Consider the following 22477-nt stretch of genomic DNA (forward strand, 5'->3'; position numbering starts at 1 on the left):
ACTGGGCTGTCAATAAAAGAGTATCCACAGTTACGTGCCCCGTTGTCGTATACAACCACAGCTGGCAGCCTAGAATTTCGCTGCGGTCGAAATTTACCAAACTTACCGTACGGCGCTGTACCCGAACCGGCTTTGCCGTAGAATGAGACACTATTTTGGTACTAGTGGGCCTTGGCAGCCCTTTGGGCCCCATTATTATTGGACGATAGAAATGTATGATTGGCTTGCCTCACTCATGTGGTGCTATTTTCAGCCCCGGCAACTGTATGAATCAGATACGCACCATGTATCGAGCAATACGCCTTTATGCACAGAATAAGAACTATGAAACATGCAGGTAATCGGCGCTCAGCCACGATGTTCTGCCACATAGCTGCTGATCAGCAGCTTATTTGCACATCCAACATAGTTATGCAATTATTATGTTTTTAGATCTAGGTCGATATATGTTGGACGCCACATTTTCATGTCCCGTTCCGATTTTCAGAAACACAAGATCATTCATTCTAGAGACTGAGAAGAAGAATAAGAATAAAAATGAAAACAAAAAGTGATTGACTACCTCTGAGTTCGGTTTGCAGTGGAGAATCCGTGTATGTGGGCGTTCCATGAATGACTCTTCACAGGCATCTCAACTTCACCGTCAAATAGGGAAACCAGACTGTTCAAGGGCTGACTGATGTGGTAATGCCACCACCAGGGCAACGGATCAAGTATGGAGAATCCGGTACGGTCTAGTAGCTCGAAACCATGCGCTCGTTGAGAAAAGTGAACGAGAGGCGCAATTGCATGCTGGAGTTGTTCTATCTGTCCCGCAAGTCTTTTTGTTATTTCTGCCACCCACGAAGATGAGGCTCGCGGCTGCTCCCATGCAGCAGCGTGATTTTTCCCGGACTCGCCGAATGGCACCCCCTCGGGGGTGCTAGGGATTCCATTTACTTCGGGAGAAAGTATCTCTAAGTAAATGTTAAAAAGGTCCGGCGGAGGATCATCTAGTAACCCGGAGGTGGCAGCACTTCCTTGCCGGCAGCCACATATATATATGGCGTAGCACACTGAGTTGGTCGCAATTTCTTTGTCAACCATGAGTTGGATGGATAAATGTCCGCTGATACGAGGTCCAACCTTCTCTGCGAAGCTGTCCATGAGCCGCTTCATCGTTTCATGTAGACCATTTTCAACGATAGAGTCGCCCTTTTCAGATGGTTGTGAGTGTAGTGGATGGACTTGTATAGCTCTGACATAGCCCCGGACTAAGACCAGGTCTACCCAGTACTTGCCTAGTCTTCCGCGTTGGTGGAGGATCCACGGGTTATCTTTGGAGATTTCAAGCACACTGACATCTGAATATGTTTGACTGCGGGTACTTTTAGGCAAGGAGACAGCGTCCTGCACGGTTCCTTTGGAGGGATTGTAAACGAGATATGCTTTGTTCGGTGACCCGTTCAGAATTCGATGAAGCGAATCACGAGAGTGGACTTTTTGCTTTGCAGCTGTTGGCAATCCCCTCTCACTGACATGTTTCAAGAACGAGTCAGTCTGGTCAAAGAGAGTCACGTAGTTCATATTGACATGGAAACATCTACAGGCCGTGCGGCTCTCGATCGTACTTTTCGCCATTCCGTCTTCAACGGGCGTCACGAAATCCGAGTATGGAATCCACAAATCCACTTTCTCTCGGTTGATAATATCAATCAGGTTGCATATGTATTGGGCTTTTGATACGGAATAATAAGCAAAGATCGTGTTGGACATGCTGCCACCAGGGCGAACCGGGAGCAAGCCCACGTCAGCGCCAATCACCCGATGTCCTCCATAGTGAAACTGACGAGCTAGCTTGAGTCCTCGCACTGTACTAACACCGGTAATAAGAATAGTCTTGGGGTAAAAGTGAGGATTTTGTAACAGCTGCTGCCGATTAAGTTGCTCTGGACTGCGTAGAGCGTGAAAGCGGTTGAGGAGAGCTGTGCTCAAAAGAACTGAGGTGTTCAGCGGAAGGAGCAAAAGGGACACCAGAAACCCAATGATAAGCCGCAATATTCCTGGTATCGTGAGGTTGGTCGAAGTATAGATTCCTCCGCTCTCTGGCTTCAGAATGGCGGGTCGATACGAAGGGCGTGGGGCCATTTGAAACGGTGTCCGACCGGATGACAGCCTAGCTGCACCCTGCTGAGCAGACTCGACCCGGGTATTTTCTAACATGTATCCGTTTGGTTGTATATAAGCACTTGGACTGGAGGATAGTGGAAGTTCAACTGGGCAAGGAAGACGACGTCATTGGCGTTTGCGGGCGAAGACCATGTACTCGATTACTCAAACCGGAGCAATGCACGGCGCTCAATCTGCTATACGATGGTTGCAGCCGTGGGATGAAAGGCCATCCTGTCAGTAACAGAGGCCTCTCAGCACAGATAGTACAGGAGTAAGAGTGGTGTTTCTAGTTTTCGACGAGGTTGGAGAAGCTCGAGCCACGCAGTGAGTTGGCCGCTCACATGTGAATGCGATCAGCCAATCATCGGCCGCGTGCACATTGTGCAACAACAACAACATCCTCCTCCTCCTCCTCCTCCTCCTCCTCATCGTCCTTCGTCCTGACAAGCAGATATGAACAACAGTCCTGGCTTCCAAGTCTATGGCTGGAGACCAAATGTTTGGCAGACAAGACGACGATGCCTTACCTGCTGACTTCACCAGATCCATCGAGAGCCCGAAAGAAACCCGCGAGAAGCGCTCTACCTCGTCTTCCTCGTCTCATGCATTCATTCGGGTCTCGGAGAGGGATTTCCGTTTCCTTGCGCCATAAGAGAGCTTCCTGATGTGAGTACCCCAGACGAAACGTTTGTCAGAGAATGGCGGCTGTCAGACCTACCCCACTGGGTTGATTCTTAGAGGCTGTAAGCCTCGGGTTGAGCTGCCCCGCGTTTGGTCTTCATCTAAGTGACGGCAGTTCCAATTCCCGGTTCCCCTGGAAATAAGCGGACTATAAAAGGATCCCACATCCCGAAACTCTCTGGCTATCATTTTCATTATTGATTAATCGCACGCCTTTACTCGGAAAGATGGTTGCAAAAACGTGGAACGTGGGCGTGGTTGGCTACGGCCTCAGTGCCAAAATCTTCCATATCCCCTTCATCACAGCTGTTCCAGATTTCAAACTGTATGCCATTGTCCAACGAACGCCAAAGCCGGATGACGATGCAGAGAAAGACTTCCCCGGAGTCAAAGGATACCGAAGCGCAGATGACCTTGTTAAAGACGCCGAAGTTGATGTTGTTGTGATTACCACGGCGCCGGATTCTCACTACGCACTAACTAAACTAGCATTGGATGCTGGAAAACACGGTATGAAATTGTATTTCACTGAGTTACTTTTCTAGTGTGTTGTCTCTGTGGATCACGTTGCTGATTACGGATGTAGTGGTCGTCGAGAAACCCTTTGTCCCCACGTACAAGGAAGCAGAGGAGCTAGTAGCTTTGGCAGAGAAACAAAACAAGCTGCTGGCCGTCTATCAAAGTGGGTAAATTCAGTTTCGGTGGTCTGTTGCATGCCGCTAATGTCCGTCCAATCCAATATAGATCGTCGTTTCGATGCGGATTATTTGACCTTATCGAAGCTCATCAAGAATGGTTCTCTGGGTAGAGTCGTAGAGTACGAAACACACTTTGACCGCCATCGCCCTGAGGCGCCCGTTAATTCCACTTCCTGGAAGACCAAGGTTATTCCGGCAAGTGGCGCAATTTACGATCTGGGAACGCATCTCTTGGACCAAGCTGTCCACTTATTTGGATTGCCCCAGCGTGTTACAGCGTTCATTGGCAGTCAGCGAGAAATTAATCCCACCGGCTTAGAAGATTCATTCACCGCTCTCCTGCACTATGATAATGGCCTGATGGTGACTGCGAAGGCTGCTGTTGTGAGCCCCGAAGAGAACCAACTTCGTTTCTGGGTCAGAGGTGACAAGGGAAGTTTTAAGAAGTATCATCTCGATATTCAGGAAAATCAATTAAGGGCTGGCGTTCGGCCTGGCGATAGCGGCTACGGTCTTGAGCCTAGCGACAGATATGGTATGCTTCATGATCACTGCCGTGGTTTGGGAACGTCGAGCTAACAACTGCGAAAAACAGGCGTGCTCACCACGATCAAAGACGGCAAGCCATCTTCTGAGACAGTGCCGACCGTCGAAGGCCCGACTTACGTAGAGTACTACCGCAAGCTTGCACGTGCCTTGGGAGGAGAGAATGTCATCCCTGCCAGCGGTGCTGAGGCTAGCCAGGTTATTCGATTGATTGAGTTGGCCAAGGAGAGTTCCAAACTGCGCAAGACATTGGACCTGTAATGGCGAGACATGTCATGTCCGTGCTCTGTATAGTACTTATACTAGTATGGTGTATTTAGGCAGAAGAATGAGGAGAAACTTGGGCTCAAGCCCACGAGAATCGACTCAATCGAGATCCCAGAGGCTCTAACCCCGAAACGACCTAGTCCCGATTTCCCCGGATTTCGAGCCAGCCAATCACGCGCGACTTGATTCTTTGATATGTCAATGCGCGTCGCCCAACAGCTTCAAATTCCAAAAGCGAAAAAAAAAAAGAAAAATCTTCCAACAAGATGAGCGCTCGATACAATACCAAACACAGAAATACGTATTCATCGGAGACTTACGCTGGCAAAACATTACGTAGCACGTAATAATACCGCTCGGTGGTTCTGGATGCCGCTAACCCGTACCGGGCATTTCCATTACTCAACGTCAACCCCTGTGAGTGGCTCAGCATGAAATCCCCAATTCTGACTTTCTCGCTCTCTCTTCCTGCTGCGCTGCTCTCCGCGGAGATGGCTGACATTGCCAATACATGGCTCATCAGACGACATTATTGCCAACACAAACAGCGAAGAATCCCATCAGCGAAACCTGGGCCCACCTCCATTTCAAAGACATCTTCCGAGGACATGTGCTTTGCACCAATATTTTCCACCAGAGAGAGCCATTCTCACTTGATATTGAACCAAAGGATCCGAATGATACAACATACTCCCGGGCGTTTCCATCTGACTTGCTTCGACGAGCAAACTCCTACGTTGAGCGCCGATGGGTCTCGCAAATCCCGCCGCCTGGAATTTCGATATCGACAAGTGGCTGAATCCATTTGTTCCCCGTCCGCCATGGAAGCGACTGCCATATGCGATATCCTATTTCTTTGGATACAGGAAACAGCCGCTTAAGCCTATTGGCAATCTGATTACTACTGCCTGGGCCTTTGTTGGCATCTTCCTCGCAATCATTGTAATTGAGCTTGTAACAAAACAAGTGACAGTATTTCAACAGCACCAGGCTCCCATTATCATTGCCAGTTTCGTATGTATATCCAAGCTTTGCTGCATGGCCGTGCGCTATGCTAACTTTCCACACGCTGCAGGGAGCAGGGTCTGTTCTGCACTTTTATGCCATAGAATCACCCCTAGCACAACCGCGCAATGCCGTCTTTGGCCAACTGATTGCTAGTGTCATTGGGGTTGGAATATGCAAGCTCTTTGCCCTGAGCCCTCACTTCGAGTCAATTCGTTGGTTGGGTGGTGCCTTGGCATGTGCGATTGCGACGGCATTGATGGCCATCACCAAAACGACTCACCCACCCGCCGGTGCTACGGCGCTTCTAGCCGTAGTGAGTGATGATTCGTTGCCGCTGGGATGGTTGCTAGTCCCCATGATGCTGCTAGGAGTTGTTCTTATGCTGATAGTCGCTCTGGTCATTAATAACATCCAACGCAAATTTCCTCAGTATTGGTGGACACCAGAGGACCTATCTCACGGCAAACGCGGCAAAATTACAGAGAAAACCTTTGGGAATGGGGTCGGGGCGGATTTGGAGAAGAACTTGACCATGGCCGACGCGAGTCAGCATGAAGGTTCGTTGGATCAAGTGCAGATAATTATCAGAAAAGGAAGCGTGATTGTGCCGAGCCAGATGTTTTTGGCTATGGAGGAAAAGACGCTGTTAACGGAATTGAGTGATAGGTTATAGAAAGATTCAGCAATCAAATTACATATTTATACAACAGGAACCATCATCACCAACTAGTCAAGTGCTGGCAGAGGTGATGAGGTGAGCGTATCAGGATCATCCCCATTGTGACCACTTGGACATAGCATGAACATGTCCGCGCGGCCATCCCCGTTGAGATCAGGCTACACAGTAACGTGAACTAGAGAATTTATCAACTCAGAGGATGTCATCTAACCCGTCACCGTTGACATCAAGCCATCGCAAATTTGCCTTGTCTTTATCTTCTGTCTTCTTAAACCGAGAGAGATATATAACCCATCACCTGTGTTGAGATAGCCCTATGTACGCCCGTTTGGCTTATTGCACAAATAAACTGTTCTGTCATCACCATCAATGTTTGCGAGAACATGACCCTGGGGAGCCCCCTCGTTTCCCTTCAAAGTAATTGCTAGTAAACTTCTCAATTATTATACATTACAAGATTTTGTTTCCCGAGAAAATAATATACTAACCGGAGAGTTAATTGTTGACGATTTCCCCTTGCAGTAGCGCTCCAGATGCGACACATAAGGTAAGTGAAGTGAGTCAGGATGAGTTTCCTTCACACATTATTACTATTTGGACAACCTATACGAGGAAAACTAGCGGATATTAGAATTACGCTTCTGCGCAATCAAATTCTCGACTGTAGCAGTCCGCTTGCTTCTCTCCTCTTCAGATCAATAACATGCCCTAACGTAGTCCTTGCAAAGTATACTTTTTGGCCAATCAATCCAGCACAGCAGTTTTGAAGGCAAAATACTTGCTATTTCGGATAATAAGAAATGTGCTTTTCGTCCGATAAACCAATAGTGCCTTAGAGTGTGCAGTTGAGCGCAATAATAGGCAATTAGTATGCAAGCAATCATGTTCTTCTGCTGCACAAGAGACACAAACCCTTCATGGACAGATAGAGGCCAGAAGAACGCCATTCCACATTCCAGCGGCAAGTCAGCCGATTCGAACGCTTCAAAGGATGAAGACAACGCTGCAAGAGCTTGCTGGCCGATAACTTTGTCTTCAGGGTCGAGAGGCTCCGACTCAATATATTGACTGAGCTTGTCAAGCTGCTCATCAACTCCATCGAATAGGTTATTTTTCCTAGCTCTGTAAGGCTTTTGTCAGCTACATCTCCTTTTGATCTGGCTTGCCGTAAACAAACAGAGAATCCATGCTAGGAGTGTAGAATAAAACCACGAAGAGGAAGCACGGATTATGAGAAACTTCTTGTTTCTTATGGTAATTACTTCCTGGTAGCGTATAGAAGAGGGGGAAGAATGGGGTAGTATCAGGAAGACAACTCACCTTTTTGATGAGATGGGCAGATTATACTCTTGCCGGAAAAGAGGTTCAAGGCCGTTATGCCTCATAGACTTCAAGTATGGCATGATTATTAGGGTTCCACGAGATACCCTAAACACCTCTATTAGGTTGTTCAGGAGATCCGCAGTGTCGGTTTCGTTACTCTCCATGGGACAGCCGTAGGTGTAGATCATGATAACACTGCAAAAGCTGAACAGTGCAGAGCAATTTTCAGCGGTTGGAGATGGAAGAACTCTTACAAAGGTGCGCAGCCCAAACGTCAAGTGTATCCTTGAGCTGGTCATATAGTCACCGTAGTTCTCTGGTTTGAGATGAGAGAGATGAAGGGCGGATAAGGAAAGAATGCCATGCATCAAGAATCCGTATGAGTAAGCCATCTTGGGGACTTCAATCTGCCAAACATCCTGGATTTCCTTGCGCTCAGAGATGGTCTGGGAAGTGTAAAGGGTAAAGTGGTGCATCAACTCGGGGTCCTGCCGACTCCATTCCCGAAGAATGGATGCGGTGCCCGCGATTTTCTCGTCCAAAGTGCTGAACCAATCTATCTGATTGACAGCAGGAGTGCCGTGTCGTGAAGAAGGATCTTCAGAATGATAAGATGACCGTGTTTGGCTGTTTCGAGGTACATCGATTACCGAAGGGCTTTTGCTTCCGTGGTCGTAGATACAAGCTATCCCGCGCTTCGTACAATTCGAGCAGGGCCGGCTTTCATCACACTATATTCGAAAACTAAATGAACCAATGCTTCTCACAGACAACTGAGGTGAGAAAGTAGACCAACCTTGACCCTTCTTTGCTTGCACTGCATACAGCCATTGCGGGATTTCCTATGCGATCGTCGTGGCGGCATGTTGACGCTTCATACATACCTGGGCCTTTTCCCTCCTTCCGAGTGTCCTTTTGAGCTCTAACGCCTTTGTCAAGGGTTTTGGGCGGAGTAAAAAGAATACGAATACGATAACGAGATTGATGCCAAGATGCAAATACGTAGATATTAATAGCTCTGTTTCTCGAGGCGTTCGGCTTGTGGGGCAAGGGACCGCTCGGAAAATGTACTGCGGAGTCTTTTATATTAATATTTCCTAATTTGGCAGTCTGGGGCGATCTACTTTTTAAAGTTTTCGCACTGGATACTCGTTCTAACACTTACGAGATACAAGCACCTGCCTATCTAGTAGTTACCGTTCTAATAATGTACATGTATGTATATATTCTTGCGAGCAACCCTTTGCCAAAATCCGCTGATCTTTACCCCCGTGTCTTAGCCTCGCGAACGTCAATCAGTTTGGGCGGAATTGGTCAAGGGCATAGACAGAAAACACACGCCTGACTGCCTTTCCAGCAGCTGCCGGGTTGAGTAAAGCGTTGACTTCACTCGGGTGTATAAACAGGAAAACCACCATAGTTAGGAACATCAGCGAACCATCGAAAATATACATATACGCTTCGTGTGACACCAGGTAGCCGGCGTTTCCTTGCGCATACTCGATGAGACGAAAGATCGAGCGAATTAGGATGAGCAAGCTTCCGCCGTAGAGAGCCTGAATATGTCTCTCCCAAGGAGGGCGTTGTGTGAGCACTTTGCGGTTCGGGTTGTTCTTCAGGCCGAAATGAAACTTGAGGGTGGTGAAGATAAAGAGAGCGAAGAAAAGTAACTGCACTACTAAGCCTCCGATAATGATTTTTTCCCCTGTGTGGAGAGACTGTATGTTTCCGCTTGCCATTATACCACCCCCTTCTCACTAATTAGCTTCTTCATTCCGGTTTGATAGAGACGAACGCTCACTCACCAGCACCTTGCATAAAGAAAGAGGTGATATCCCCAATGAGGAAGATCTTCGTCAACCACTTCCGCGGGACCAAAGAATGCTCTTCACCGTTTGTCAAGATTATGATCCGTCCAAGCTCCATATACACACTCGCCGCGAACAAAGTAGGAGCAATCAAAAGCAAAAGGGTCTGTTGGATATATGGGCCTGTTGTCCAGTTCGGAGTTTGGTTTGCTGATTCTATTCGCTGAAAGGCAACTGATCAATTCGACTCTTTCGACGTTTCCAGATGCTACTTACTCCCATATACCCAAAAACCTCAACTGAACACGTACGATCGTTAGATAAAAAAATTTGTATCATCAGTCGCTATGATTTTGGGCTAACTTACAGAAACCACCGAGCACAAATGGTATAAAGAACCATGTCCGAGTTCGCACAAGTTGGTATGTATGGATTGTAGAGGCAACGAGAAAGAGAACACAAAAGACTGCTGCTGCGCCTGCTGATGGGTCGTATCGGTATAGTTTGAACTCGACGGCGTCTTGATCTGACATTGTGAATATGACGACAGAATCAACTCTCGCCTGAGAAAGTTACGAGGTGACTCGGTGCCTAATGACTTTGTGTGTTAAGTGGTGTTTGTATCGGAATATATATACATCTCGTTCCTCGATTTCGTGTTCGTCTTCGTGTTCGCTCACGCGTTACAAAGTTGGCCGGTGTCTATTGTAGTACAGCTACCTGTAGGAGTTCGCCTGCCCACGACGAACATTCAGGCTTCTACTTTCGGTTTCAAGCTAGACGCTAAAATAAGACAATAGTCCTTCTCAGCTTCGATTTCAACATAGGAGCATGTTCCTCCTAAGACAGACCTTCTACTGCCCCTATATTAGATCACCAGTGGCTACTACGTGCGATCTTTCAGCATATCTCCTACTACTCCGTATATAGAGCCTGAAATCTAAAGACTTGAGCACAGTACCAGTAAATTAGATGAAATAATCACTACGAAGAGAACGAAAATATAAAAAGATAAAAGGGGGAAACTTTTGAATAGGTAGTTTAAATTTGATACGAACACGAAAACGAGAACGAAACTAGAGCCAAGAAACTATTCCACGCGGCATCAGTATGTGAATCGCTTCGCCGACAGGAGAGAGGGCAAATTATCCTTTCTTTTTTTCTAGCAGATCCCCACCGGTTATATTACTAGTGACTGTCCCCCATGTAGTCTACCAAAGATGTCTCAGGGCTTTCGTTCTCGTTGTCGTTTTCGCTTAAGGACGGCAGAGATTTCGCAGAATTACTTAAAAAGCAAGAAGAAGAAGAAGAAGAAGAAGGCAACAGCCGAACGAATTGTACCCTGTACCCTTGGAAAAAAAAGACTCTGGATTCTTTCGACATCATTGAAAGCCTCGGTTCACGCTTTCAAAGAGTAAAGAAGAAGAACAATTCAGCAACCTCTACACCACTTGACGATCTACGTTTCGCTTCTTTTGACCATGGATGATAACTCCAACAAGATAGACTTTAAACTTTACAGATATACACCTTCGATACCACCGGCAGTGGTATTTGTGGTTTTGTTCGTTCTGACCACGCTTTGCCATGTATACCAGCTGGGACGAGGAAGAGCGTGGTATTTTATTGCGTTTGTGATCGGAGGCATATGTAAGTACCTAAGGACTCAGCCTACCATTAGGATTGCATATGACACAGTGTTGACAACCGAGTGATCACAACAGTTCAAATAATTGGCTATATTTGCCGCCTTCTCGCTCATGACCATACAGAATCAGTACCTATATACAGTATAATGACCATCTTGATTCTTCTCGCTCCGCCTTTATACGCTGTATCAATCTACGTCGTATTGGGTCGCCTTATTGCTTTCCTACGAGGAGAAAAGCTCTCTATGATCCCAGTCAAATGGATGGCTAAAATTTTTGTGATCGGCGACATTATTGGATTCTTAGCTCAAGCAGCCGGCAAGTCTCCTCTCCTTGTCATTACTATCTCTCTTTCTCTCCCCGTGATCAAAGAATAAGTATTAATTGACCATATTCCAGGAGGTGGTATCATGGCTAGTGGTACAATCAGCAGCTACAATCTAGGAGAGCACATCACCGTTGCTGGCCTTGGCGTGCAGTTGTTATTCTTCAGCTTTTTCATGGTTACCTGTGTAACCTTCCACTACCGCATCCGAAGAAACCCTACTGCCAAAGTGATCGAGACTCTAAGTCGTGGGAATGGTAAAGCACAATGGACGTGGGAGACAGTGCTCGCCGGCTTGTATATTGCAAGTATTCTTATCTTGGTGCGGTCGATTTTCCGTTTAATCGAGTACGCACAAGGCAACAGTGGGTATCTCATCAGCCACGAGGTTTTTATGTACGTCTTCGATGCAGCCTTGATGTTCCTGGCGATGCTGGTCATGAATATCTGTCACCCGACTACCCTGTTAGTTGGCTCACGGAAACAGTACAGTGATACCCAGATGGAATCACTGGGTCATCAATCTGATAATAACAGCGGCGTCTGATTTCTCACTTGCGACAGTTCTCGCTAGTTCAAACTTTTTGCTTCTGGTCTTTATGCAGTATCCGCGCCGTGGTTGCGATAAACAGAGGAGACGCAGGGCCTTCTGATGCGCGGAGATGTCAAATTCTATTTATTCTTTTGTCTGAAATGGCGTACAATTGAGTGATGGGTTCCAGCAAATCTACTGTCGTATGATCGATCTTAGGGATGTCGCCACTACCAAGTTGTTCATACATATACGCTCTACTTCTGATAATGGGCACTCTTGTATGTACCAATTCTCTACGTAATGAGATTCTCACAAAGTATACGCTCCATATTCTTCTTTCATCTGCTCTAGTCTCGATTGACGTGGCGTTTAGCTGAAGATTGCTCTAAGCACATCATCTGCGGCGTGAATGGTGACTATATGTAGTATGTATGTATTCTAGTCAGATTGGCAAGCCATTCAAGGGAAGCATAGGCCCAAAGTTGACTCTTATTATGTTATCATTAAAGAATTTGTGAGTTAGATTAATTCTCTAGATCTTGCTTTTACTATATTATAAAAAACTAATATTTTTATTCTTATATGGTTATGTAACGCTTCATAATATGAACGTCACAGCCAATCGATAAGTACTACCTACGGAACGGAATATGCACTACGCTGCAAACACTACTTATATACTTAGGTCACGGGACTGTGAAAGCTGAGATCACGTGATTAGTAGTTATACATCACGTGACCTAGGCGGTGTATAATTAAAGTATATTGATTGGTTAGATTACTTTACTAGTGTGTAAGTATTGTTCGTATCAGTGTTTTATTTGTAATGTATTATTACAACTAAGAATTATTGGCTGATTAATAAGCAATATTGGCCAATCATAGATTCGCGTTCTCTGTGTGTAGAAAAGTAAGATTTGTAATATACGCATTTTGTCCCTAACGTACCTATAGGCTGCCGTATTGGCAGCCTATAGGTACGTTAGGGACAAAATGCGTATTTTACTAGGGGCAGCAAGCCTCTGACAGGTAATTGACAAAGAGAATGATAGTAAGTTATCCCAACACCGACAATTTAGCAGCAAAGTGGACAACAAGGAATGGCCCATGTCGCAGATTCTTGGCCAGGAATCGAAATGTCCGCCAATAGTGACGACCACAGAAGTCTGGCAAAACAAGCGTGCGTCCAGTGTTACAGGCAAAAGCGAAAGTGTAGCCGTCAAATACCCCAATGTGATCGCTGCTTGACAAAGGACAGGCATTGCGAGTACCCATCAGGGACGTTTGGGGGTATTGTCGATTTGACAACGCGTGGCTCGTTGTCCTCTACTGTGCGTCTGTTACCACCAGTCGCTTAGAGTATCTTGAATCGTGCTACAGGACAAGAAGCCATAAAACCATACTGATTTCGAGCTACCAGGGTGACTCTCATGATTCACTATCAGCACTCTTCTTCCTTGATACATGGCTGTTCCGTAATCGTGGTCTCTCAATGACCATTCGTCAAGCGCGAATGCCCACGGAATTCTGGGTTGCTATCAACTCGGGGCCTGGCAGCTTCGGCCAGCACTTAAATCGGTACTTTACGATGGTTCATCCATTTTTCCCAATTCGTACGTGTGCCACAACCATTCCGTGTGGATCAAAACTATTTGCTTAGAGATTGTACGGATTAGTATCCAAAAGGAGGACTTACCGGCTATGTCTGCACGAGTCATCACTCGAAGGGGAGGACGTAGATCCTGCTCTTGTTTTACTTATGTTGGTCATTTGTCTCCTATCTACTACGGCTTCTCAGGGTCATTTGGGAACCGGAGAACTGTACTCTCAAGTGAAGCACTGCTATTCGTCCGTGGAATCTCTGGGAGTCATAACTCCACGAGTCTTACAGGCAGCCCTACTTATCGCTTACTGGGAGGTTGGGAGCGGCGTATATCCTGCGGCGTATCTATCTGTCGGTCTATGTGCCAGACTAGGACACGCTCTAGGGATTCATCGCCAACGAAAGGTGCCACAAATGTTTCCAAGATCAGGTCAGCAGATGATCTCAGATCAACACAACGCTGAGTTCTCCTTTCGCACTTTTAAAACATGATACCAGTGATGTCTTGTTATATCGAAATTGTTCTAATGCCCGATATAGGGTCCTGGGTGGAAGTTGAGGAGCTCCGTCGTGTCTGGTGGGGAGTCATGATTTTTGACAAGTGAGTGATTATTCAACTTATCTTAAAAGTGATATTATACGTCTCTTATTATAATATTCATAGATACGTTACAATTGGCTTGATCGATCAACCCTTCTCGTGTGACGACGCTCACCCTGAGGATATGCTACCCACGACGGAGAGTTCTTGGGATCAAGGGGTACAAACATCATCAGCTACTTGCCAAAATCCCACAATCTGACAGTACCAGGAACCGAGCGTGAGCCCATCACTTGCTGTTTCGGGAGATGCATCGCACGCAATATCACCGTTCGCACGACTCTGTCAAGCCTCTGACCTTCTTTCTCGTGTTCTTCGCCATATCAATGAAAAGCCATCCGATACGCAGTTTTGGTACAAGGAGGGCATCCAGCTTCACTATCTTCTGGATTCATTTGCAACAGGATTGACTCTAAAGAGTTCACAAGATCAGACTAATAGCATTCTTGTTGGTGACAGATCTCTACATCCAGCAGTCGGTGTCGTGTATAGTGCCCAAATGCTTCTTTACGATACGCACACCTGCGCAGATTTCGACCGCCTGAGCGGTGTCGGCATTCCAGAGCAGCTCGAAATGCAGAAGATTGCATTGGCAGGCGTTAAAGTAGTGTGTACCGCTGTTTCTGGCTTTGCTCGTGGAATAAGGGCCAGGGAAGTCAGAGCTGCCGGTATAAGCCCACTTGTCATTAATTGTCTATACGAGGCTGCAAAGTACTACTTCTGGTACTACCGTGAGACGAATAACCCTGAACTGCTGCATGAAGTGACTGAGATTACTCTCGCTCTGCAGGCCATTGCTGGTACATGGGCTGTTGCGGGTATGGTAGCCCTCTCTTCTTCATAATTCTACGATTTGTTATCGTTGGAATATTCAGAACATCGTCACACATGAGGCTAAAATAACAGCAGATAGGTACCTCTCGATTCTGAATGGTGATGAATTCCGGCCTCATTCCATGCCAGGGGAATCAGTTCCATGATGTCTCTACGGCCCGGTCTCTTCCTTTCAGAACGTTAGAAAAGGTTACATGCTGCAGTATACGATCTTTATTCCCAGATATTTACGTGTGCAACCGATCTCGCCGATTACTCAGCGGCTCCTCTCTAAAACCGATGAATATGCAAAGGAGATTGGCTTATCTTCCTTCACGTTTCGCTACGAAATGATTTGCCATCAATCAGCATTATAGGTGATCTTAACTTTGACTTCAACCACATTATTGGGGAGGGGGAATTGTCAAGTGCGGAGGCAAAGTCAAATACTATACGACGCTGATATAAAGTAGATGAACTAGTGTAATGATCCAACTTGTATCTTGATATCAAGAATTGTGTCTTCCTGATTACGACTGATTTCGTTGACAAGGAATGGAGGCCGGACTGAATTATATACTTCACATTATATAACAACCGTCATCCAAGCAGACTACAAATAGCCCATTTCTTGAAACATCTTGAATGTCCACTCCCAAAGTCTCTCTGCCAACTGGTCATCTTTAGCCATCTGGCTCGGCTTTCCAATTTTAGCATATGGAACAATGTAAGCACCTGATTCAGTGAATTTCGGGTCTGCAATAGCAAATAGTGTCGATAATGCCCCTTTGGCCTCGTGATCCAGGATTCCTATGCATTTCATGATTGGGGTCATGATACGTAAAACAACGGCCGGTGCCATGCCGGTAGCCTGTTTGTTGAGATTTCTGTCAAAGATATCAGCTACCTGTCCGTCCTCATCTTTATACACAGCCCCAATATTTACCTGTGTATAAAGCAACAGCAAACGTAAACAAATAGAGAAATGACAGTAACGACTTACGTGTCAATATGCCCTGGATGGACCGCAGCTACTATTATACCCGACGATTCCTTCCCCTTTGGCCCATACACGGCGTTCAAGTGCCTCGTATGGAGTATATTTGCCAGTTTTGAATGTCCGTATCTGACCATTGCAGACTCCGACTCCAAGTTTGGATCGTCCAGCCGAATTCCTTCCTTCAACGTGAATCTCTCGTGGCCATCCGATGTGACATTTACGATACGTGCGGTCCCTGGCTGCGTCAAAGCTGTCGATTGCAGTAGTGGCAGGAGATGATAGGTGAAGAGCCAGTGGGAGAGGTAGTTTGTCTACGTAAATCGACGGTCATTAGTTTCGCAACGAAAGCAGAGCATGTGTATATGACAAACGTTGACAATACCTGAAACTGAATTTCGTATTCATCTTTCGTTCGTGAAAATGGCACGCCCATAATACCGGCATTGTTGATAAGTCCATGTAGAGCAGTCTCTTTGCTAGAGAAAGTCGGCATGTTGGTTCCGAGCAATCGATGGGAAGACATACCTTCTCAACTCCCGAGCTGCCTCGACAGCAGACTTAAAATCAGTAAGGTCAAGTTTCAAGAAAACGATATCAGCCTGTGGTTTTCCAAGCTCTCGTTTAATATCCGTAATGGCTTTCTCAGCTTTCTCAGCGCTTCTTGCACCCATATATACCCTTGCCCCACGGCTAGCTAGACCGGCAACAGTCGTTTTTCCTCTGTTGATTTGTTAACGAGCTCTTCGCAATACATACTTGATTAGCAGCACTGGAGTACGAACATGCCGGCATTTCCGCCTGTGACGACATACAGTTTGCCAGATAGGTCTGGCAATGCATGCACAGAAAAGGCATTGTTAGGCATGGCTTGCTGTTTTTACGGGATCAATATCGAGTGCGATGAGCAAACTTCCACGAATCGAATGAGAAAAGAAGAAATGGCATTGTATGTATGCGCTGGTATTGCTGGGAATCTACGTGCCCAAGACCCATTGCTCTGTATTTATACCTAATCTTCCAAAGTTTTCACCAGAATTGATGCTCGTATCTGAACCACAACTGCAACCCAGCCAGTCAACAATACCATTATTATGCGGTCCAGTTTCCGCAATTCATCTACATGTATGTACATATCGCGTCGGATCAAATCCACCGTTGTCCGCTAGCGTCCGCTAGCGTCCGCAAACGTGTCTATACTCTATACATAATGTAGCGTATTCTCGACAAAGCAACATTTGAAAGGTCCGCCCCATAATCCTATAGGATTATTCTGGTTAATCTTAGATACTCCGTAGTCGTGCAAGATCGCGATTCGCTGTTCCATGTAGCCTGAGGCACCCAGAGTCAAGGGATCAGCACCGCATGTATTGGAGAGAGTGCGGTATTTAGGGGTCAATAATAGAGTCATTAAGCTATAATCTCTGTATCTGGGCCCATTATAAACTAGCGTTGAGTAGAGTTCCTTTGTGTAACTAGAGTGTTGTAAACATGCCAGATTTCAAATATAGAAATGTTAGGGCTGGCGCGGTGATAGCCCTATCTCATCGTGATAAGATGGACCTGGATAGCTGCAGTATCTATGAGACATCGATAACAACAACAATGACAACAATAAGTTATCGGCCCAGAAGAGTAAACATGCAATGGGAAACTAGCCTCAGACTATTCATGTCGCATGCGATCATATGCAGTAGATAAGTATAAGGAGAATGTCGTGCCTTGCAAGTTGTCGTTGATAGTTTAGAAAGCCAATCAGCGTGTATGTTAGGGTTAGGGTTATAGTGCAAAATCGCAGCCTCAGGCAGCGTCCCAGGTGACGTGTGTGAACCACTCATGGGGCAGCCTCAGGCTCCACTGGGCACAAAATTTCACGGCGGGGCGATTTGCTCTTGCCTCAGGGAAGACTACTCAACTCCCCACCACCACCGCCTATCCTCAACACACTCTATTGTCACCATCCTCTGTTCCAGGGAACAAAGCACATCACAGCGTGCTTTTGTGGATAGACGACTGCATTCTTTTCCTTTTCTCTGTGATACCCTTCTTTGTGTGTGTGCTCTCGATTAGCGGGGCATCTCTCCTGGGTTCTAATCGATAAGGACAACCACCCCGCGAGGAACTTTTCTATTTCAACAAAAAAAAAAAAATAGAGCAACTCTGCCTGCACCTTTCTTTTGGCTGGGCAGCTATTTATAGATCGCCAATTGAGTACGATCATCACTCGCCGTGCTTTTAACCCTTACGAACGAAAACTTTTCCCCCGCTCGCAAGATGGTGTCTGCTTCCAAAGCTGCTCGCCAGGCCAAGCGTGCCGCCGAAGGTGGCGAGAAGAAGACCTCTAAACTAGCAGCCAAGAAGGCAGCCAAGGCTGGAGAGGAGACTCCCGAGTTGCAGGATGGCGATGGAGACGCTATCCCTACCGGCGATGAACCCGCGACCAATGCGAATAAGATGAAGGAGGTTGATAAGCTGACTGCACAAATGGATAAGCATGGTCTATCGGACCGAGTTACAACTGGTGTGTTGGCTTCAATGGCCTCATCACGCGATGTCAAGATCACCTCTGCCTCCTTGGTTTTCCACGGCAAGGTTCTTTTCAACGACAGCACCCTCGAGCTCAACTATGCCCGACGCTACGGCCTGCTTGGTGAGAACGGATGCGGTAAGTCGACGCTTTTGAAAGCCATCGACAAGCGCGAGTTCCCCATCCCGGAGCACATCGATATTTACCTTCTGAATGAAGGCGCCCCACCAAGTGAGCTTGGTGCTTTGGAATGGGTTGTAAAGGAAGCCGAGAACGAGTTGGAACGTATGGAAAAACTTGCTGAAGATATCTTGGAGAAAGACGGTCCTGAAAGCCCTGTCTTGGAAGATTTATACGAGGTTAGTATATTCGCTCCCTTTCTTTAATCAGCCTTTGAAGCGTATTTGCTAATGCTCTTCTAGCGTATGGAAACTATGGATCCATCGACCTTCCACACTCGTGCGTCTCTGATCTTAACGGGTCTTGGATTCAACAGTACTACTATCCACAAAAAGACAAAAGACATGTCCGGTGGTTGGAGAATGCGTGTCGCTTTGGCTAAGGCTCTTTTCGTCAAGCCGTCCTTGTTGTTGCTCGACGACCCAACTGCTCACTTGGATCTTGAAGCCTGTGTCTGGCTTGAAGAATACCTTAAGAAGTGGGAACGTACCCTTGTTCTTGTGTCTCATTCCATGGACTTCTTGAATGGTGTTTGCACAAACATGATCGACATGCGCATGAAGCAACTCCTGTACTACGGTGGTAACTATGATTCCTACCACAAGACTCGATCTGAGCAGGAAACGAATCAGATGAAGGCATACACCAAACAGCAGGAAGAAATTGCCCATATCAAAAAGTTTATTGCTTCTGCTGGTACTTACGCCAATTTGGTCCGTCAAGCTAAGTCGCGTCAAAAGATTCTTGACAAGATGGAGGCAGATGGTTTCATCCAGCCCGTCATTCCCGACAAAGTATTTTCTTTCCGTTTCGCCGATGTCGAGAAGCTTCCTCCCCCTGTGTTATCGTTTGATGACGTGACTTTCTCGTATTCTGGAAAGCCTGACGATACGCTATACGAGAACCTTGACTTTGGTGTTGACATGGATTCCCGTACTGCTCTAGTCGGACCTAATGGTGTTGGTAAATCAACCCTTCTTCGTATCATGACTGGAAAGTTGAGCCCCAACAGCGGTCGTGTGACCCGTCACACTCACTTGAAGATGGGTCTCTACAGTCAGCACTCTGCTGAGCAGTTGGATTTGACCAAGTCCGCTCTCGACTTCGTGCGGGATAAGTTCAGCACAAAGAGCCAGGACTACCAATACTGGCGTCAACAGCTCGGTCGTTATGGTTTGACTGGTGAATCTCAGACTGCGCTTATGGGTACATTGTCCGAGGGACAGAAGAGCCGTATCGTCTTCGCATTGCTCGCTATTGAAGCGCCAAACATGCTGCTTCTAGACGAGCCGACTAACGGTCTCGATATCCCTACTATTGACAGTCTTGCAGAGGCTATCAATGCCTTCAGCGGCGGTGTTGTCGTTGTGTCTCACGATTTCCGGTAAGAGATCCGCCTATCCCCTTTTCAAATTTCTAAACATCGCTAACTATGAAAACCACAGTCTTCTGGACAAGATTGCCAAAGATATCATGGTCTGCGAGCACAAGACCGTTCGCCGATGGGACGGCAGCATTGGCGAGTACAAGAACTACCTGCGCAAGAAGATGGTTGAAGCCGGAGCAGTCTAAAAACTTAATTCGTATATAACTATTCTTCTTCCTCTAGCTGCTCGCCCATTCTTCTCGCTTTTTGACCGATTTCAAAAAGAGAAACCAGAACAACGGATTCATATAGAAAGACACCGAGTTAGATGGGAGGAGGAAAGAAACTTATCCCTTTCCTCACAGAGAGCAAGCACAATGAATGGATGAGAAATAGGGAAACTTGTTTTCCATTTTTGATCGATAGTGCATCTGTGACCACTGGTGCATGTCATGTCACGTTGGTAGACTATTTAGACTTGTCTGACTTGTTCTTGTTTTTGTTGTCGTTGTCAAGTTACGTGAAAAATGAAATACATTGAATTTATCAACCTTCGGTTGAACTGCTTGAAAGTGTTGTTCTTTTCGCGTTGTTATCAACGTTCAATGTCCATGCGTAGTAAATTGAATTTGTAGAGATGATGTGGATCAAAGTTTATACCTATCTAATCATCTTTGCCTTGACGGCATGATTATGTGGACAAATGCTTATATGATTATGGGGCGTCTTAAGAAGAAGGGGGCTTTAGAGTACAGTATTCAACGGAGAGATTCAGTGTAACGAGTGACAAGACAAGATTGCCGAACAATGAGACACTGTGTGTATCGAGATTCTCATTTATAGATACAACCCCTCTGGCTCGCTCTCACTCTTGGTCTTCAGAACCCGCTCGCGAGCTGTCCGGAAATCCTCCATTTGTACCCTCATACGCCGTTCACGGAGAGCCATGAGACCAGCCTCGGAACATATGGCTTTAATATCGGCGCCAGAGAGATCGTCCTTTTGACTGATGAATTCGTCCAGATCGACATCCTCGCTGAGAGACATCTTGCCGGTGTGTAGCGTGAAAATCTTTCTCTTGGTATTTTCTGTGGGAAAAACTGCGGTTAGTACGGATATGCGTTGGGGATTCAACGGAACAACTTACGATCGGGGTTCTCAAACAGAATCTTGCGGTCAATACGACCAGGACGAATCAACGCAGGATCCAAGCTGTCGATTTTGTTGGTTGCCATAATCACCTTGACGTCTCCGCGATCGTCAAAACCATCAAGCTGGTTCAAAAGCTCCAACATGGTTCGCTGAATTTCTCGCTCACCGCCAGATGTCGAGTCGTATCGCTTTGTTCCGATGGCGTCAATCTCATCGATGAAGACAATGGATGGAGCGTGCTCGGCCGCCACCTGGAAGATTTGACGCACGAGACGGGGACCGTCACCCAAGTACTTCTGAATCAGTTCACTACCAACAATGCGCAAGAATGTAGCACTGGTCTGGTTGGCCACGGCCTTTGCTAGAAGAGTTTTACCAGTTCCCGGGCCACCGTACAAAATGACACCTTTCGGTGGTTTGATGCCCATCTCTTCGTAAAGCTCGGGATGTAGTAATGGCAGCTCGACAGCTTCACGAACCTCTTGGATCTGAGACTCCAAACCACCAATATCGGCGTAAGACTCTGTGGGGGCTTTGTCTAGCTTCATAACGGACACCAAGGGATCCGTGTCATCTGTCAGAACGCCGACGACTGACACTGACTTATGATGTAGTAGAATACTGGCCCCGGGCTCCAAAAGATCCTTATCGACAAAGGACATGATCGAGACGTAGTATTCAGGACCGGTGGCACTAGAGACGATTGCGTGGTCGTCGTCTATCATCTCCTCTAGGTTTCCAACACCCATCGGGCTTCCTCTCATGTCATCAACACGGCCTCTCTCATCAGCATTTCTATCCAAAGCATCGAGGTCCCCTGTTGCTGAGGGCTGTGCAGTAGCCTGAGCCTTTGCTTTCCGGATGCGTTCCTGATTTTCAACGTACTCCTCCTCAAGTAGCAGATGGTCGTGGATTCGTTGCATCCTTAGATATCGTAATTTACATCGTGCCGTCGGAAGGATGGTAGGAAGTTTTGCGGCTGCGTTTGGACCGGCTGCCTTGCGCTTCTTGCGACCAAGACGAGTGGGTTGTGGTGGCGGCTCGTACTTAGGCTTGTCCTGTCGAGATTCAAAAGCTATCAGTACGTAGCCCTTTACCCTGCTGACCATCTCAGAAAATGCGTACCTTCTTGCTCTTATCATCACCTCCATCTCCGCCAGCTCCACCGCCTCCAATATTGGATTGTTGGTTGCCCTGTCACAGGTTAGTAAGCTGATGATCGAGCTCGCTGGTATGTATGGCGGTTTGCAGGTCGTACCATGATATATGGAGCTCTAGGAATCACAGAGCCGAGCCTTTACGAAGCAAATCACGTCGTCAAGCTCACTGAAATGAATATAGTGTCGCAATGACAGATGAAAGATCACGCACAGGCGCGTTGGTGTGGTGTGGTGTGGTGTGGTGGTGGTAGTGTTGGTTTGTCAGAAGGAGAGCTGTCTGTCCAGCCGCCGAATGGTTGCTCTGCGCGGCCCGACAGGGTGCGCGCTCACGTGACATGACGGCAGGCCCGAGTCCACGTCAAGAGCCCACGGGCCAATCAGCGGCCGCCAAACTACGAGGCTGTGCGT

At 46.8% G+C, this 22477-nt stretch overlaps 10 protein-coding genes across 10 annotated transcripts; 5 read left to right on the forward strand and 5 right to left on the reverse strand.

The window, feature by feature from the left end:
• Window positions 1-558: 558 nt before the first annotated feature.
• On the reverse strand, window positions 559-2127 carry UA08_07072 (hypothetical protein; the record flags this gene model as incomplete). The annotated part of the gene is made up of 1 exon (XM_020261972.1): window positions 559-2127. The coding sequence occupies one exon, from the start codon at window positions 2125-2127 to the stop codon at window positions 559-561; it is 1569 nt and encodes a 522-aa protein (XP_020117729.1).
• A 932-nt stretch (window positions 2128-3059) lies between these two features.
• Window positions 3060-4529, forward strand: UA08_07073 (hypothetical protein; the record flags this gene model as incomplete). The annotated part of the gene is made up of 5 exons (XM_020261973.1): window positions 3060-3342; window positions 3419-3514; window positions 3577-4065; window positions 4126-4333; window positions 4397-4529. The coding sequence occupies 5 exons, from the start codon at window positions 3060-3062 to the stop codon at window positions 4527-4529; spliced, it is 1209 nt and encodes a 402-aa protein (XP_020117895.1).
• Window positions 4530-5090: 561 nt separating this feature from the next.
• On the forward strand, window positions 5091-6081 carry UA08_07074 (hypothetical protein; the record flags this gene model as incomplete). The annotated part of the gene is made up of 3 exons (XM_020261974.1): window positions 5091-5357; window positions 5419-5908; window positions 6062-6081. 3 exons carry the CDS (start codon window positions 5091-5093, stop codon window positions 6079-6081), a joined length of 777 nt encoding a protein of 258 aa, XP_020117896.1.
• Window positions 6082-6774: 693 nt separating this feature from the next.
• On the reverse strand, window positions 6775-8218 carry UA08_07075 (hypothetical protein; the record flags this gene model as incomplete). Its single annotated transcript, XM_020261975.1, has 4 exons — window positions 6775-6811; window positions 6943-7152; window positions 7351-8084; window positions 8150-8218. 4 exons carry the CDS (start codon window positions 8216-8218, stop codon window positions 6775-6777), a joined length of 1050 nt encoding a protein of 349 aa, XP_020117893.1.
• A 430-nt stretch (window positions 8219-8648) lies between these two features.
• UA08_07076 (hypothetical protein) lies at window positions 8649-9694 on the reverse strand (the record flags this gene model as incomplete). Its single annotated transcript, XM_020261976.1, has 4 exons — window positions 8649-9103; window positions 9159-9384; window positions 9438-9460; window positions 9529-9694. 4 exons carry the CDS (start codon window positions 9692-9694, stop codon window positions 8649-8651), a joined length of 870 nt encoding a protein of 289 aa, XP_020117894.1.
• Window positions 9695-11220: 1526 nt separating this feature from the next.
• On the forward strand, window positions 11221-11682 carry UA08_07077 (hypothetical protein; the record flags this gene model as incomplete). The annotated part of the gene is made up of 1 exon (XM_020261977.1): window positions 11221-11682. One exon carries the CDS (start codon window positions 11221-11223, stop codon window positions 11680-11682), a length of 462 nt encoding a protein of 153 aa, XP_020117594.1.
• Window positions 11683-12806: 1124 nt separating this feature from the next.
• UA08_07078 (hypothetical protein) lies at window positions 12807-14718 on the forward strand (the record flags this gene model as incomplete). The annotated part of the gene is made up of 7 exons (XM_020261978.1): window positions 12807-12850; window positions 12929-13001; window positions 13091-13283; window positions 13347-13703; window positions 13814-13874; window positions 13938-14034; window positions 14086-14718. 7 exons carry the CDS (start codon window positions 12807-12809, stop codon window positions 14716-14718), a joined length of 1458 nt encoding a protein of 485 aa, XP_020117595.1.
• Window positions 14719-15300: 582 nt separating this feature from the next.
• Window positions 15301-16552, reverse strand: UA08_07079 (hypothetical protein; the record flags this gene model as incomplete). Its single annotated transcript, XM_020261982.1, has 5 exons — window positions 15301-15574; window positions 15691-15998; window positions 16070-16163; window positions 16213-16407; window positions 16470-16552. 5 exons carry the CDS (start codon window positions 16550-16552, stop codon window positions 15301-15303), a joined length of 954 nt encoding a protein of 317 aa, XP_020117802.1.
• A 1406-nt stretch (window positions 16553-17958) lies between these two features.
• Window positions 17959-19963, forward strand: UA08_07080 (ABC transporter ATP-binding protein ARB1; the record flags this gene model as incomplete). The annotated part of the gene is made up of 3 exons (XM_020261983.1): window positions 17959-18570; window positions 18634-19775; window positions 19837-19963. The coding sequence occupies 3 exons, from the start codon at window positions 17959-17961 to the stop codon at window positions 19961-19963; spliced, it is 1881 nt and encodes a 626-aa protein (XP_020117801.1).
• Window positions 19964-20594: 631 nt separating this feature from the next.
• UA08_07081 (26S protease regulatory subunit 4-like protein) lies at window positions 20595-22406 on the reverse strand (the record flags this gene model as incomplete). The annotated part of the gene is made up of 5 exons (XM_020261984.1): window positions 20595-20857; window positions 20905-21967; window positions 22035-22103; window positions 22168-22183; window positions 22237-22406. 5 exons carry the CDS (start codon window positions 22404-22406, stop codon window positions 20595-20597), a joined length of 1581 nt encoding a protein of 526 aa, XP_020117804.1.
• Between the last annotated feature and the right edge of the window lie 71 nt (window positions 22407-22477).

Source organism: Talaromyces atroroseus, assembly GCF_001907595.1.
Source record: "Talaromyces atroroseus strain IBT 11181 chromosome Unknown scaffold_10, whole genome shotgun sequence".
NCBI classification, from domain to species: Eukaryota; Fungi; Ascomycota; class Eurotiomycetes; order Eurotiales; family Trichocomaceae; genus Talaromyces; species Talaromyces atroroseus.